The 14,176-nt window shown below is 41.7% G+C and overlaps 1 protein-coding gene across 1 annotated transcript in view; it reads left to right on the top strand.

The window, feature by feature from the left end:
- Positions 1-13,771, top strand: part of efr3a (EFR3 homolog A (S. cerevisiae)) — a 69,290-nt gene extending 55,519 nt beyond the window's left edge. Inside the window, exons 16-23 of the mRNA XM_061839068.1 lie at positions 2,809-2,940; positions 3,315-3,382; positions 3,472-3,599; positions 9,219-9,304; positions 10,343-10,391; positions 10,506-10,609; positions 11,265-11,314; positions 11,392-13,771. Of these exons, the coding sequence (XP_061695052.1) occupies positions 2,809-2,940; positions 3,315-3,382; positions 3,472-3,599; positions 9,219-9,304; positions 10,343-10,391; positions 10,506-10,609; positions 11,265-11,314; positions 11,392-11,497 (723 nt within the window). The 3' untranslated portion in view covers positions 11,498-13,771. The remainder of the gene's footprint in view (positions 1-2,808; positions 2,941-3,314; positions 3,383-3,471; positions 3,600-9,218; positions 9,305-10,342; positions 10,392-10,505; positions 10,610-11,264; positions 11,315-11,391) is intronic.
- The last annotated feature ends 405 nt before the right edge of the window (positions 13,772-14,176 follow it).

Raw genomic sequence — 14,176 nt, 5'->3', positions numbered from 1 at the left:
ACCACTGCAAACAGGAAGGGGCTCAGCGCTGATCCCTGATGCAGTCCCACCTCCACCTTAAATTCCTCTGTCACACCTAAGGCACACCTCACCATTGTTCTGCTGCCATCATACATGTCCTGTACTATTTTAACATACTTCTCTGCCACACCAGACTTACGCATGCAGTACCACAGTTCCTCTCTTGGTACTCTGTCATAGGCTTTCTCTAGATCCACAAAGACACAATGTAGCTCCTTCTGACCTTCTCTGTACTTTTCCACGAGCATCCTCAAGGCAAATAATGCATCTGTGGTACTCTTTCTAGGCATGAAACCATACTGTTGCTCGCAGATACTTACTTCTGTCCTGAGTCTAGCCTCCACTACTCTTTCCCATAACTTCATTGTGTGGCTCATCAACTTTATTCCTCTATAGTTCCCACAGCTCTGAACATCCCCTTTGTTCTTAAAAATGGGAACTAGAACACTTTTCCTCCATTCTTCAGGCATCTTTTCGCCCGCTAGTATTCTGTTGAATAAGTTGGTCAAAAACTCCACAGCCATCTCTCCAAATTGCTTCCATACCTCTACCGGTATGTCATCAGGACCAACTGCCTTCCCATTTTTCATCCTTTGTAATGCCTTTCTGACTTCCCCCTTAGTAATCATTTCCACTTCCTGGTCCTTCACTCTTGCCTCTTCAACTCTTCCTTCTCTCTCATTTTCTTCATTCATCAACTTCTCAAAGTATTCTTTCCATCTATTTAGTACACTACCGGCACCAGTCAACAAATTTCCATCTCTATCCTTAATCACCCTGACCTGCTGCACATCTTCCCATCTCTATCCCTCTGTCTGGCCAACCTGTAGAGATCCTTTTCTCCTTCTTTCGTGTCCAACCTGGTGTACATGTCTTCATATGCCTCTTGTTTAGCCTTTGCCACCTCTACCTTTGTCCTACGTCGCATCTCGATGTACTCCTTTCGCCTCTCCTCAGTTCTCTCAGTATCCCACTTCTTCTTCGCTAATCTCTTTCCTTGTATGACTCCCTGTATTTTGGGGTTCCACCACCAAGTCTCCTTCTCCCCTTTCCTACCAGATGACACACCAAGTACTCTCCTGCCTGTCTCTCTGATCACCTTGGCTGTCGTCGTCCAGTCTTCCGGGAGCTTCGGTTGTCCATCGAGAGCCTGTCTCACCTCTTTCCGGAAGGCCGCACAACATTCTTCCTTTCTCAGCTTCCACCACATGGTTCTCTGCTCTAACTTTGTCTTCTTAATCTTCCTACTCACCACCAGAATTATCCTACATACTACCATCCTATGCTGTCGAGCTACACTCTCCCCTACCACTACTTTACAGTCAGTAACCTCCTTCAGATTACATCGTCTGCACAAAATATAATCTACCTGCGTGGTTCTTCCTCCGCTCTTGTAGCTCACTATATGCTCCTCCCTCTTCTGGAAATAAGTGTTCACTACAGCCATCTCCATCCTTTTTGCAAAGTCCACCACCATCTGCCCTTCAAAGTTCCTTTCCTGGATGCCGTACTTACCCATCACTTCTTCATCGCCCCTGTTTCCTTTACCAATATGTCCATTACAATCTGCACCAATCACAACTCTCTCGCTGTCTGGGATGCTCAGAACTACTTCATCTAGTTCCTTCCAGAATTTCTCTTTCAACTCCAGGTCACATCCTACCTGTGGTGCATAGCCGCTAACCACATTATACAAAACACCCTCAATTTCAAATTTTAGTCTCATCACTCGATCTGATACTCTTTTCACCTCCAAGACATTCTTAGCCAGCTCTTCCTTTAAAATAACCCCTACTCCATTTCTCTTCCCATCTACTCCGTGGTAGAATAATTTAAACCCTGCTCCCAAATTTCTAGCCTTACTACCTTTCCACCTGCTCTCTTGGATGCACAGAATATCAACCTTTCTCCTAATCATCATGTCAACCAACTCCTGTGCTTTTCCTGTCATAGTCCCAACATTCAAAGTCCCTACACTCAGTTGTAGGCTCTGTGCATTCCTCTTTTTCTTCTGACGCTGGATCCGGTTTCCTCCTCTTCTTTGTCTTCGACCCACAGTAGCTGAATTTCCACCGACGCCCTGCAGGTTAGCAGTGCCGGGGGCGGGCGTTGTTAACCCGGGCCACGACCGATCCGGTATGGGATTCTTTAGATGAACGCTCATATTTGTTTGGCACAGTTTTTATGCCGGATGCCCTTCCTGACGCAACCCTCTGCATTTATCCGGGCTTGGGACCGGCCTACAGATTGCACTGGTTTGTGCCCCCCATAGGGCTGCATTCAGCAACAGCCGACCAATAATTTTAATTTAGCATTGCAAGTTAATGTTAGTGTTGGAAGTAAAGGTGAGGTTTCAAACTGTGGTTTCAGTTTAAGGGTAGGTTTTCAAATCTTGTGTACAAAATTGTGTGTGTGTGTGTGTGTGTGTGTGTGTGTGTGTGGTGTGTGTGTGTGTGTGTGTGTGTGTGGTGTGTGTGTGGTGTGTGTGTGTGTGTGTGTGGTGTGTGGTGTGTGTGTGTGTGTGTGTGTGTGTGTGTGTGTGTGTGTTGTGTGTGTGTGTGTGTGTGTGTGTGTGTGTGTGTGTGTGTGTGTGTGTGTGTGTGTGTGTGTTGTGTGTGTGTGTGTGTGTGTGTGTGTGTGGTGTGTGTGTGTGTGTGTGTGTGTGTGTGTGTGTGTGTGTGTGTTGGTGTGTGTGGTGTGTGTGTGTGTGTCTGTCTGTCTGTCTGTCTGTCTGTCTGTCTGTCTGTCTGTCTGTCTGTCTGTCTGTATGTATGTATGTATGTATAGGACATGGCTCTGTCCACGGAGGAGAATTTGTCCATGTGGCTGCGCTGTGGCGTGTTGGCCTTGGTAGCGGCGTACCTTAACTTCCTTGGCCAGATGATTGCTAACACCACCTTCTGCCAGCACGTCAGCAAGGTCACCCCACCAATGCTCGCAACTGCCTCTACACCACCTGTATCTACACTGCCACCACCTTCATCTACATCACCAACCCTATTACACCTACATATGCCTACAACCTACACCACCTGTTCATATGTTGACACCGGAGTACTGACCCAGAGCGATTTTTCATTTTACTGATGAGTGCACTTTATATATATATATATATATATATATATATAAAGAGTGTATCTGGTCATTTGGGAGGAAGGAATGTATAAATAAATAAATGTATAAAATAAGGGAATTTTAGGAATTATCCAGGTACACTACTAAAAAATAAAGTGTCGTTATTAGAGAGTAGCGAATGAGTAAATGATTCCTAACTTTGTCTTGACAACTGTCAGGTGATCGAGCTCAGGAACATGGATGCTCCCTACCTACTCCCAGAGCATGTCTTCAGGGACAAGTGCTCGTATGTCAACCTTCTTACATCAACTTTCTTCCTTCTTCATCATCACATCCTTCATCTCCTTTATCATGACGTCCTGCTCCATGTCGCAGGCTTCCCGACTGTTTGGACAAGGATGACGCGGCGTTGTTCTTCCAGAGCGCAGACATGGCCGACAGTCTGGCGGGGTCGGGATACAACGCGGACAGACTCAACGTTCCATACGTCCCGCAGGTCACAGGTAGCACACAGATCAGTTTAACTTCGACTTACTCTTTAAGGACCTTTTGACTTTTGACATCATTTACTTCCTTTATGGTTCTCGTTCTTTTACTTTTTCCCATCGCTGTCTTCATTTTCACTTTTGATTCACTTTTCTTCCTTTTCCTTTTTTACTGTCACTCACTTTGCTTTTCTCTGTTTCATTTCTTTGATGTCTTCCATATTTCCTCCTTTTTCCTCCCTTTTATTGACTCCCTTTTTTCCTATCACACTTTTCTTTTTCTTCCCTTCACTTGCTACTTTTTTTACATCTTTTTGTAACTTTTTTCTTTTGTTTCGCTTCACATTTTGCTCTATTTTCACTAGCTTCGTTTTTGCTTTCTTTTCATCACACTTCACTTCCTCCTGTGTCCTATAACTCACTTGTCACATCTTTATTTCTTCTTCTGATCAATTGCTTACATTTTCCTTCTTCCCCATCACTGACTTCGCTTCCTTTCTTGTAAGTCCCTTGCTTCCTTGTTTCTTTCCTCCTCCTTCAGCCTTGTTTGCGCTTCCTTTGTCTGTCTTCATGTGCTTCAATTTTACTTCTTTTTAACCTACTTTCCTAATTCACTTTCCTTCCTCATTCGCTTATCCATATTTTTTTCTTTCTCCTCATCACCCTTTTTCCTTCTGATCCCTTGGTTCCCTTTTCCTTGTCCTTTGTGTTGCATTCATCCAAGTGAGTCCTTCTCTTGCCTTCTCTTTCCAACACTCGCTTCCCTTTTACTTCTTTTCCCACCACTCACTTCTCTTCTATCTCCCTCCTGTCACCAGAACTGCTAAATGTTACGGAATGTCCATATTTCATTATGTAAGTCACTGAGCGCTGACTCGTTATGGCCTTAACGCTGATCGTTCCGGATGTTGGAGGAGGGGGAAAAAATCCAGTGTCTGATATTACCGGCCAGTACGTTGCCGTGTCCGGCCACCATGACGACAAGAGATAGGGAGTAAAAAACCTGCATGGGGGTATGCTATTTTACTCCCAGCATGGTTTGCGGGAATATTAAAGATGTAAATAGCGTTTAAAGTGCATGTTTTGTCTCACTTACAGTATTTCTTCAGTCATTGTGTTATTATTTCCTAGTTATGCTTTTCTGTTTGGTGTGGGGTGATAATTTTAATTTTGACATGGCACACTGTGACTGTGAACATGTTGACTAATGATTTGCCTACACTGTCAGTGTGTGGGGGAATGCATGCTTCTTCTGTTTACATTATGCAAAATTACAATTACTCCTCACTTCCTCATATGCACCATCATACGGTACCTTACATGTTCACTGAAAGACACGCAAGCATGCATGCTTACAATTTGATGTGCATGTGTTAGTCAGTGTCAAACTCATTTTTGTCACAGGCCACATTGTAGTTACGGTTTCCCTCAAAGGGCCTTTATGACTGTGAAAACATGAAAATCTTTCCTCTTATCATGTTTAAACATGAAACTTGTGAACTGGTTTTGGAATCTGAAATCAAGGAAATGTTTTTTTCTACTATTGTTGATGTTTAGGCACACAAAAATGCTTGCAATATCTCAACACTTTCATGTGTGGTATAACTTTTTGATAATTTGGTCTAGAATAATAACAAAAATCTTGGAAGTTGATGTACATGATTTGTGTTTATGGGCCATATAAAACCATTCGGTGCGCCGTATCTGGCCACCCGGACCTTGAGTTTGACAACTGTGTGTTAGGTTGTACTTCATTGGCGTAGTCACACAACAACATTTCCAGATTTTGGAACTTTGTATGCGCACATTATAAGGTGCCCTGTCTTTTTAGGAGAAAATTCAAGACTTTTAAGTGCATCTTATAGTCGTGAAAATATACAGTAGTATATTATGGGTAGGACTGAGAGCAAAATCCGCAGGGCCGGGAACAATGAACCGCAATTGGGCAACGGGATGCTGTACCGCAATAATTGTCCCATGGCAATGTTCTTGACTAAATTGTGAGAAACTGGAAATTCAGAAAAAATTATCTTGAAGTGAATTTCTATAGGTTGGGAGCTGTCACTCACCAACTTGCTCTTTCCTTCTCCTTGCCTTCTTCTGATCCCTTGCGTCCTTTATCCTTTTTTGCCAAGTCAATTCTTTTCCTTCTCCCCATCACTTGCTTGTTTTTTCTCTTTTCCTAAATACGCATCTACTTGTATCCTTCCCTTTTCGTTTCCTTCATTGCACGTGTTCCTTTTACTTCTTCTTTTCTTTTTATCCATTCATCACTTTCTTCTTTTCCTTCTTCCCAGAGCACGCTTCCTTTTTTTGCTTGCTCCCTTTCTTTCCCATTCCATCACTCACTTCCCTTTTCCTTCTCTATTCCTACTCTGCCTTCTTCCATGTTATTTCCTTCATTGCACGATTCCCCTTTTCTCCTGCTTATGCTCACCACTTTTGTCTTTCTCTCCATCCCATCACTTTATTCCTCTGCTCGGACTGCCTTTTCTTCTTTTCCTTCGGCTTCATCACTTGCCTACCTTTTCCTTTGCTCTTTCATCGCTCACTTTGTTTTCTTTACCTTTCCATCTCTTCCTTTTTCCTATACTTTTCCTTCTTTTTAACCGTCACGTCTGTACACTTCCTTTTCCTTGTTTTCTCCTTCTTTTTCCCATCACTTTCATTTTCCCTCTTCCTCTCAATTTGTTTCTGTTCTTGTTTCCTTACCATCACAGTGAAATGTTAAAACAGGGGTGTCAAGCTCATTTTTGTCACTGGCCACATTGTAGTTCCGGTTTCTCTCAGAGGACTGTTATGACTGCGAAAACATATAATTCTTTAACCACTTCATTATATTTACCCATGACATTTGTGAACCGGTTTTGGAATCAAGAGCAATGGCTTTTTCAACGATTGTTAATGTTTGGTAACACAAAACTCCTCGAATCTGGCCCTCGGGCCATGAGTTTGACACCTATGTTAAAATTTCCTTCCTGACATCATTCTCCCATTCTTCAGTTGCTATCTTCTAATCAATTTTATCCAATCAAAGGTCAAACAACCTGGCTTGTTTATTCTCTTAATGACCCCACATCCACAGGCTCATTGTTAGTTCAAAATTGTGAACGAGCTCTAAGTCCTTTTGGTGAACATCTGGATGACAAAGTGTCATGTGACTTTGGTTTTTCCTCTTCTTGTCAGTGCTTTACACGGTCGGAAAAATTGTGAACAGGTGCAAACAGACGTCCAGAGGTAACCATAGCAACTTTAGTCACCATAGCAACAGACCACCTATATGACCTTTAGATCAAGGGTTCTCAAACTTTTGGGGTCCAGGGAGCTATTTTAACAAGAACCTCGTCTTTATTTAAACATAGATTATTTTTACTCCAAATTACAATGAATAGATATTATGGAAAACAGTCCTCCTTTTTAAACAAGGGGAATTTCAAAAACTCGGTTATTCAGCTAATATTACGCCTTTTATTCTGGAAAAATTCCTTTCTCCATTGAAAAAAATGGGTCTACTTTCTCAAAAAGTATACACAGTATAAATTTGGGGATGTAAGATTTATGTGATGATGTGGAAATAGGACGGAGTTGGGACAGACAAACTATCAATTTGTGAATAAATGTGAAATTTCCCATATCTGGACGTGCAGGGCTTTCTCCCAACAGCAATGATGTCTAGATAAGGACTTTAAAAACAATATCACACAAGTTATTGCTTTATTTGTGGATACCCATAAACTATGACCTGCAGACGCACAGGGTTGTGGGGATCCAAGTTTGAGAACCACTACTTTGACATGTTGTTTAGTCACTTCAGGATTGGCATGCTAGTGCCTCCACAGTTTGTGCCTACAGCTCCTACGGACTCACGATGAGTATTCGACTTCCTGTTTCTTTCACAGTGTGGTCTGAGGAGCTCCTTTACCTTGTATTTGTGTTAGTGTCGTGGCTAAAATGTTAGTAGAGAGCGCTGTAGTAAGGAGAACACTCCAGTGACTAGTGTCTTAGCAATTAGCATTAATATGGAGTTTTTGAGGGCTTCTTCTCTGAACATTGCCGTTTCTCTTGTCATGTTGTTTGCCAACCTAGGGCTTGACTACAAGTCCTGAAACTAAAACCTACATCTAATTTTTATTCCTCCAATGTTCCGCCTATCCTCACTAGGGTCGCAGGCATGTTCAACATTATCCCAGCTATCATCCGGCGAGAGTCAGAGAACACCCTGAATTGGTCACAAGCCAATCACAGGGGGCATATAAACAACTATTCGTACTCACATTCACACCTATGGGCAATTTAGAGTCTTCAATTAACCAACCGTGAATGTTTTTGGGATGTATCTGGCAAAACCTACACAGCCACGAAGAGAACATGCAAACTCCACTGAGGCAGGGCCGGGATTTGAAACCCAGCCCTCAAAAATCTGAGGCGATTATGCTAACCAGTCGGCCGCCGAAGCCTGATTTCAATTTTACTTCCCCCCCGTTTCATATAGCATCAGTTGAATTTCCTATTAAGGGATTGAGTGTCGCGAACCCTTTTAATTTGTGTAGCGACTGATTCCTGCTGTGAATAGCAAAAATCTGCAAGTAATTGATGGTTATTTTAAAAGGTTTAAAATTGCATACACAAGGTGCCATAAGCAAGCCCCGTAGCTCAGTGGTTAGAGCACTGGTTTGGTAAACCAGAGGTTGTGGGTTTGTATCCCACTGGGGCCTCCACTCCCTGAGAAGGGTTGCGTCAGGAAGGGCATCCGGCGTAAAAATTGTGCCAAACATATATATGCGTTCGTCTGAGATGACACGCTGTGGTGACCCCGAAAGGGACAAGCTGAAAAAAACACACACAAGGTGCCATGAGATGGCAGTAAATTACTACTTATCTCCCAAGTGAAAGTCTTTAACTCACTTCAGCCTAGTTTTTCCAGAAACAAAACAATGGTAAAGTACTGTTTGTATAAGTGAAGGTCTTCAATTCCCTTTCACACCAAGATGACACAACGGTAATAGATGGACTGCTGAAATTCTGAGAATTGACGCTCACTGTTTTTGCGCCATCCTTCATCTATTATCTTAGCCACTTATCCTGACAAGGGTCGCATGAGTGCTGGAGCTTGTCCCAGCTACCTTCGGGCTAGAGGTGCAGTACACCCTGAACTGGTTGCCAAGCAATCGCAAGGCACATAGAAACAACTTGTCATTCTCATAATCACACTTGAGGGCAATTTAGAGTCTCAAATTAATGCATGTTTTTGAGATCAAAATTATTTTCAAGGAAAAAAATGTGAATAAATACGGGATCAAAAAAAAAATACAGCAAATTATGGAGTTTTGCAAATAGTTGGATAAGTATCCCCTGCCCCCAAAATCTGCATCTAGGTGAGTTTGTGAATGCCAATAGACAACCATGCGGTGGTCCACTGTGTTGCTTTTATCCGAGCACAAAAAGAGAAATTAAATTATATTTTTTCATGAATGGAGGAGAGGCTGAAAAACAAAAAAATCCAGGGTAAACTCTTGTATCCCGGCCTTCCACTGGGGTCCACTCACAACAGATATGAATGAAATCTTAGCACAGCTGACATTTTGGCTGTGAGCGCTGGCGGTCCCAACGACTCACTAACCGTGTGGCGTCCCACAGATGAAGAGCGCCTGTCCAGGAGGAAGAGTTTTGTGGACACCATCTCGCTGCAGGTGGACATATTGCCCAACAGCCTGCCAGACAAGGTCAGTACGACGTTTGCATTCTAACAGCAAGCCTCGAGTTTGCTCTGTGAGCATTTTTTACCGCCAGGGCGTGATTGTGAAGAAGTGTAGAGAATATATTAGCTCGTAGTGGGAGGAAAAAGACAGGGGTTAAGACAATCCGGCTATCTGATTGGCTGTTATTGTACAAGTGATTGACATGTCCCAAAGGTCCATTGCGCCTCACTGTCTCGCGAGCGCCACCCTGCCTGCGCCTAATAATACGGTGTGCCTTGTACGTGTGTTAAATACTGGAATTTACCCGCATCTGTGGATGCGCCTTTTAATACGGTGCGCTGTATAGCCGTGAAAATATGGTAGTTAACACAGTTATTTATTTATTTTATTGATACCTTTTATTAGGACAGTGGTCCCATAACTTTCAAACCAAATATAACCCACTGAGAAATGCCATGAAGTCTGCTTGCTGGCTTAATACACTATCAGGAAACGTCAAAGACGAGTTAATGAATAGGATCAATCTGGTGGTGTTATAATACTGAAAGCAATGGATATTTGAACACAAATATATAGGAATAAGTATAGTATAATATTACTGCCGCTTACTAACCAACAGAAGACTATGTACAGTAGATCTGTATGTAAGTATGATACTGCCCAAAAATCGCTAAGGCATGCACACTAGAAGAAGCAGCACAATGCCCGTTGAATTGAAAGAAATAGTGACAAAATGGTTTAATTCTTTACATTCTCAGTGCTGTAAACAGTATATGTTTACAGGTATTTCAAACAAGCCAATTATTATTGTTGTTGTTTTGTATTTTTTGCTGTTCTTAATGATTGTTAAATTATATTATCCTAGGTGTGATTATTTTTATTTATGGGCAGCACTTTGTTTCAGACATGGCTTTTTTTTTTAAAGTGCTCTATAAAAAAAGTTGAGTTGATAGTTCATTCCAATGTCGATTGTTAACATCATTGTACAATGGAACTGTGTTTCTGTGTGTGTTTGTGTGTGTGTGTGTGTGTGTGTGTGTGTGTGTGTGTGTGTTTGTGTAGTCACTGTTGGCTGAGGAGATCACCTTTGAGACCCTGAAGAAAGCCATTGGTAACGCGCTCACAGATTAAAAACACCTTTTTGAACCACAAATGCACATTCTTTTAACTTGTGTGTGTCGTCGCATTTGTGTGCACGTGTGTGTATTGTGTACCTGTCGGTCAGACACAAGTGTCCTAGAGGATCAAGAGCGTGAGCGCCGTCGCCAGGTGATGGAGAAATTCCAGAAAGCTCCGTTTGAGGAGATCGCGGCACACTGCGAGTCCAAGGTACTCCAATGAAGAAGTGCAACAATGAACAGATTTAAACAATCCATCCATTTTCTACACTGCTTATCTCCACTCACGGGTATTCTGAAGCCTGTGGCAGCTAGCTATTTTTCAAGCTGCTTATCCTCATAAGTGCCGCGAGAGTTCTCCCTGCTAACTTTGGGCTAAAGGCAGACTACACTCTGAACTGGTCGCCAGTCAGTCACAAGGCACATATCGACACCATCACTGAGCGTGAATTGTACCCACGCCACCCGCATCAAAGTCCGACGTGACTCATAAGAAAACATCTGGTTTTATTTTGGCAAACAAAGATAACCATTTCTGTCTTTTCTACCCAGATTAGAGACCAATACAGTTACTGATTCCTTCTCAGTTTATTTGTGCATTTTTTGCACTTTCAATTTGAAACATTTGTTTTTTGTTGTTGTTGTTGTTTTTTTAGAAAAGTGGTTGAAATTACTTTAATTTGATTCATGTATTGAACAAGTAATTGAAAAAATAAACAAAATTTTGTTTTCAGCCCTACTGGTAAGAGAAAATGTGGCAACGGATTTATTTGGGACCTCTCTGCTCACCTGTGGTGTGTGTTTGTTTGTTTGTTTGTTTGTTTGTTTGTTTGTTTGTTTGTGTGTGTGTGTCTGTGTGCACGCAGGCCAACATGCTTCATGAACGTTTGGCGCATATCTTTGAACTCACCATCAGGTGAGTACTGACTAAAAGCATCACCTGAGGCTAGCGTCTCGTCAAGCTAATAATCACATGACATCTCGGCTCCCCAGACCCCCCCCAAGTCCATCCGGCGTGGTGTCTGTGTCGTCAGGCCACGCCCAACACCAGTCTGTACCGATCTACGAGATGAAGTTTCCTGACCTTTGCGTCTACTGAACATGGGCTAAAAGAATCAGAACATATTGGCAATTATATCGTCGCCATGACATCATCACGTCATCGCCTTGGGCTGTACTTTGACTTCGCCGCAAACGTGGTAGAGCATAGATTTAAAAGCATAGACCTAAAAACCTGATTACATTGCCGTGTCAGCCAATCACCAGCTTGATGCTCACATGCGCTCTCACGTGCACGCTCTGGTACACGGTGTTCAGTGGCAGCTAGGAAAACAACACTTTAGTCTGTTTAAAATCGCGTGACACAAACCAAACCAAAGGAAATGACACGGTTGAAAGGTGAGTTGAGGCTCTTCGTCAGGTTCAGCCCGTTGGTGCCATGTTTAGTTTTTGATGGTCTTGAAGGTACATCAACTTGTAGGCCAGCTCAGTCAAGAACTTTAAAGAAGAACCTTAAATCACTTTAGACAAGTTTAAAGGTGAACCCAACATAAAATATTTTTATTTTAAATGTGCATATCTTCATCAGCTGCTGTTTACTTAAATCTATAAAGTATTTTTTCTTAAGAAGAAAAAACGTTTAAAACATCGCATCTGCCTTTATGTATTCTCTTTTGGGGGCTGCCATTTTTAGGTGTTTTAACACTTGTGGGGGTGCAAATCCTCAAGAATGTGACATCTATTTGCCAGTTCCAGCTTAATTTCCAGCTTTATTTACTCAGAAAGCCGTGCAGCATACTAAATATTCAATAACGACTGGCTTCATATCGTCTCTGTCGAGCAAAATCATTGTATTATAATTTGCCGCACTACTTTGTGGCTGAAGAGTTCCTATTGGACCAAAGGATTGTTGTGATCCATTTCTAACAAAACTGGCTTGCTTAAATATATCTAACTTAACGATTTTCAGTTTTTGTCTGAAAAATATCCAGACTTTCAAGACTTGTGGTCTTCAGCTGATACTTATTACACCCAACATGGTGAAAATCCACCCCCAATATTAATCAATTTTCCAGCTTTTACTTGTAAATGTTAGGGTTGGGGAGGGGGGGTCACTAGTTCCCCTTTAATGAACAGGAAGACATTTGATGAACTTTGAAGAACTGTAAATAACTTCACAGAATTGTGAAATAACTTTGAATCGGTTTGAATTTTAAAGATTTAGTGATGTTTCATAATACTTGAAGAACTTTGAATTTCAACTAAGTACATCCAAACAATATAATGCCCTAAACTTTGAATACGTTTACATTTGAGTGAACTTAAAATAACTTGAAATGAAGTTGAGAACCGGAACGAACTTTAAACAACTTTGAGGAGATTCAGTGGCTTTTGTTGAAAGAGAGTCAAGAATCCGAAAGGAATCAGGACTTTAGACTCCCTTAAAGAATTTGGAATTTCCAGCTTTAAGGAAATGAAGAAGTTGAACTTGGAGGTTGTCTCAACAACAGGAATAATCTATCAAGAATTTTCATGGGCTGACTAAATTTAAGAACTTTATTCAAACAAAGTTATGTGAACTTTCACGAACTGAAGTGAATCTTAAATCACCTGAGAGAAGAAGTCAGAACAACTTTTAAGAAGGGCTCATGCATTTTGATGAGCTTGAAAGAAGTTTAATTTCAAAGTACCTAAAATAACTTAAAAAAATAGCTGCTAAGAAAGTTGTTCAACATTAGTTTCATGAACTTTTCACTGAAGCTGCGAGGCGAGAAGGTGAATGGAAGGAGGATCTCATTGGCGTGACGATACGGACGTTGGATGTGAGTCGTTTCCATTTTCTTTTGGATCTTGGAATAAAAGATGGTCTCTAAATGAATGTTCAGTCGCTTTAACGTGACAGCCGCACTCCACATGCATGATGCACGGCAGCAGTAAATGGACCAGCATAGTTGATTTTCTAAGTTTGTCTTTGTGGATTAGCCATTTTAGCACCGGATCATCTATTTTTCTATCATTGCCTGCTACTTCCATCTTGATTTTTCTGCAGATGGCAGGAAGTCTGCTCTCCCGTGTTGACTTACATCACTTGGTATTTCCTGATAAATGTGCAGTATTTAGTCCAGTAACAGCAAATCTATGTGGACAGATCTAGATACTTTGTCAATTTAGGGTTACGACAGCCTTGTGAGTTGATTGAGGTTTGGAGTTCAGGAAGCAGTCAAATCAGGGACGTGCAGTAAGGGGGGGGGCATCGTACAAATGATTCAAATAAAATTCTTTTCAATCTCAGTTCTCGCCTCTGTTCATTATTGATTTTTTTTAACCTAGCAATGTCCATTCTTTCATTGTCGTTTTAAGTAAATTCCCCGCTACCACGAACCCTCTCATACCGTGACAACTCTTGCAAAAGCAACAAAATGCACACTTGAGCGCGGGGGAACGTGACACAACTTCTGAAAGGTCATGAGATGTCAGCAAAATATAAGTTTTAATACACTCTATTACCTGATGTCAGGTAAGTAGCGTGCACCTTGTTTTACTACAGCAGACTGAGCTTCTCATCCTCGATTTTTTTTTGGACCAAAAAAAAAAAAATCTCGCCGGCATCCACAGCAATCATGACCAGTCACTATTGCAGTCCCCGTTTTCAGAGCGATTATGATGTGCTGTCAATTTTTCATAGTCAGGCTGATGTATTTAATGGTTTTATGGGATTTGTTGCCCATTCTTCCAAGGACACATTTGTGGAGTCACTGATGCCAAGAAACCACTGTGG

This window comes from Syngnathoides biaculeatus, chromosome 13, assembly GCF_019802595.1.
Source record: "Syngnathoides biaculeatus isolate LvHL_M chromosome 13, ASM1980259v1, whole genome shotgun sequence".
NCBI classification, from domain to species: Eukaryota; Metazoa; Chordata; class Actinopteri; order Syngnathiformes; family Syngnathidae; genus Syngnathoides; species Syngnathoides biaculeatus.
The sequence above is the reverse complement of the archived record's forward strand: the minus strand, read 5'-3'. Positions and strand labels throughout refer to the sequence as shown.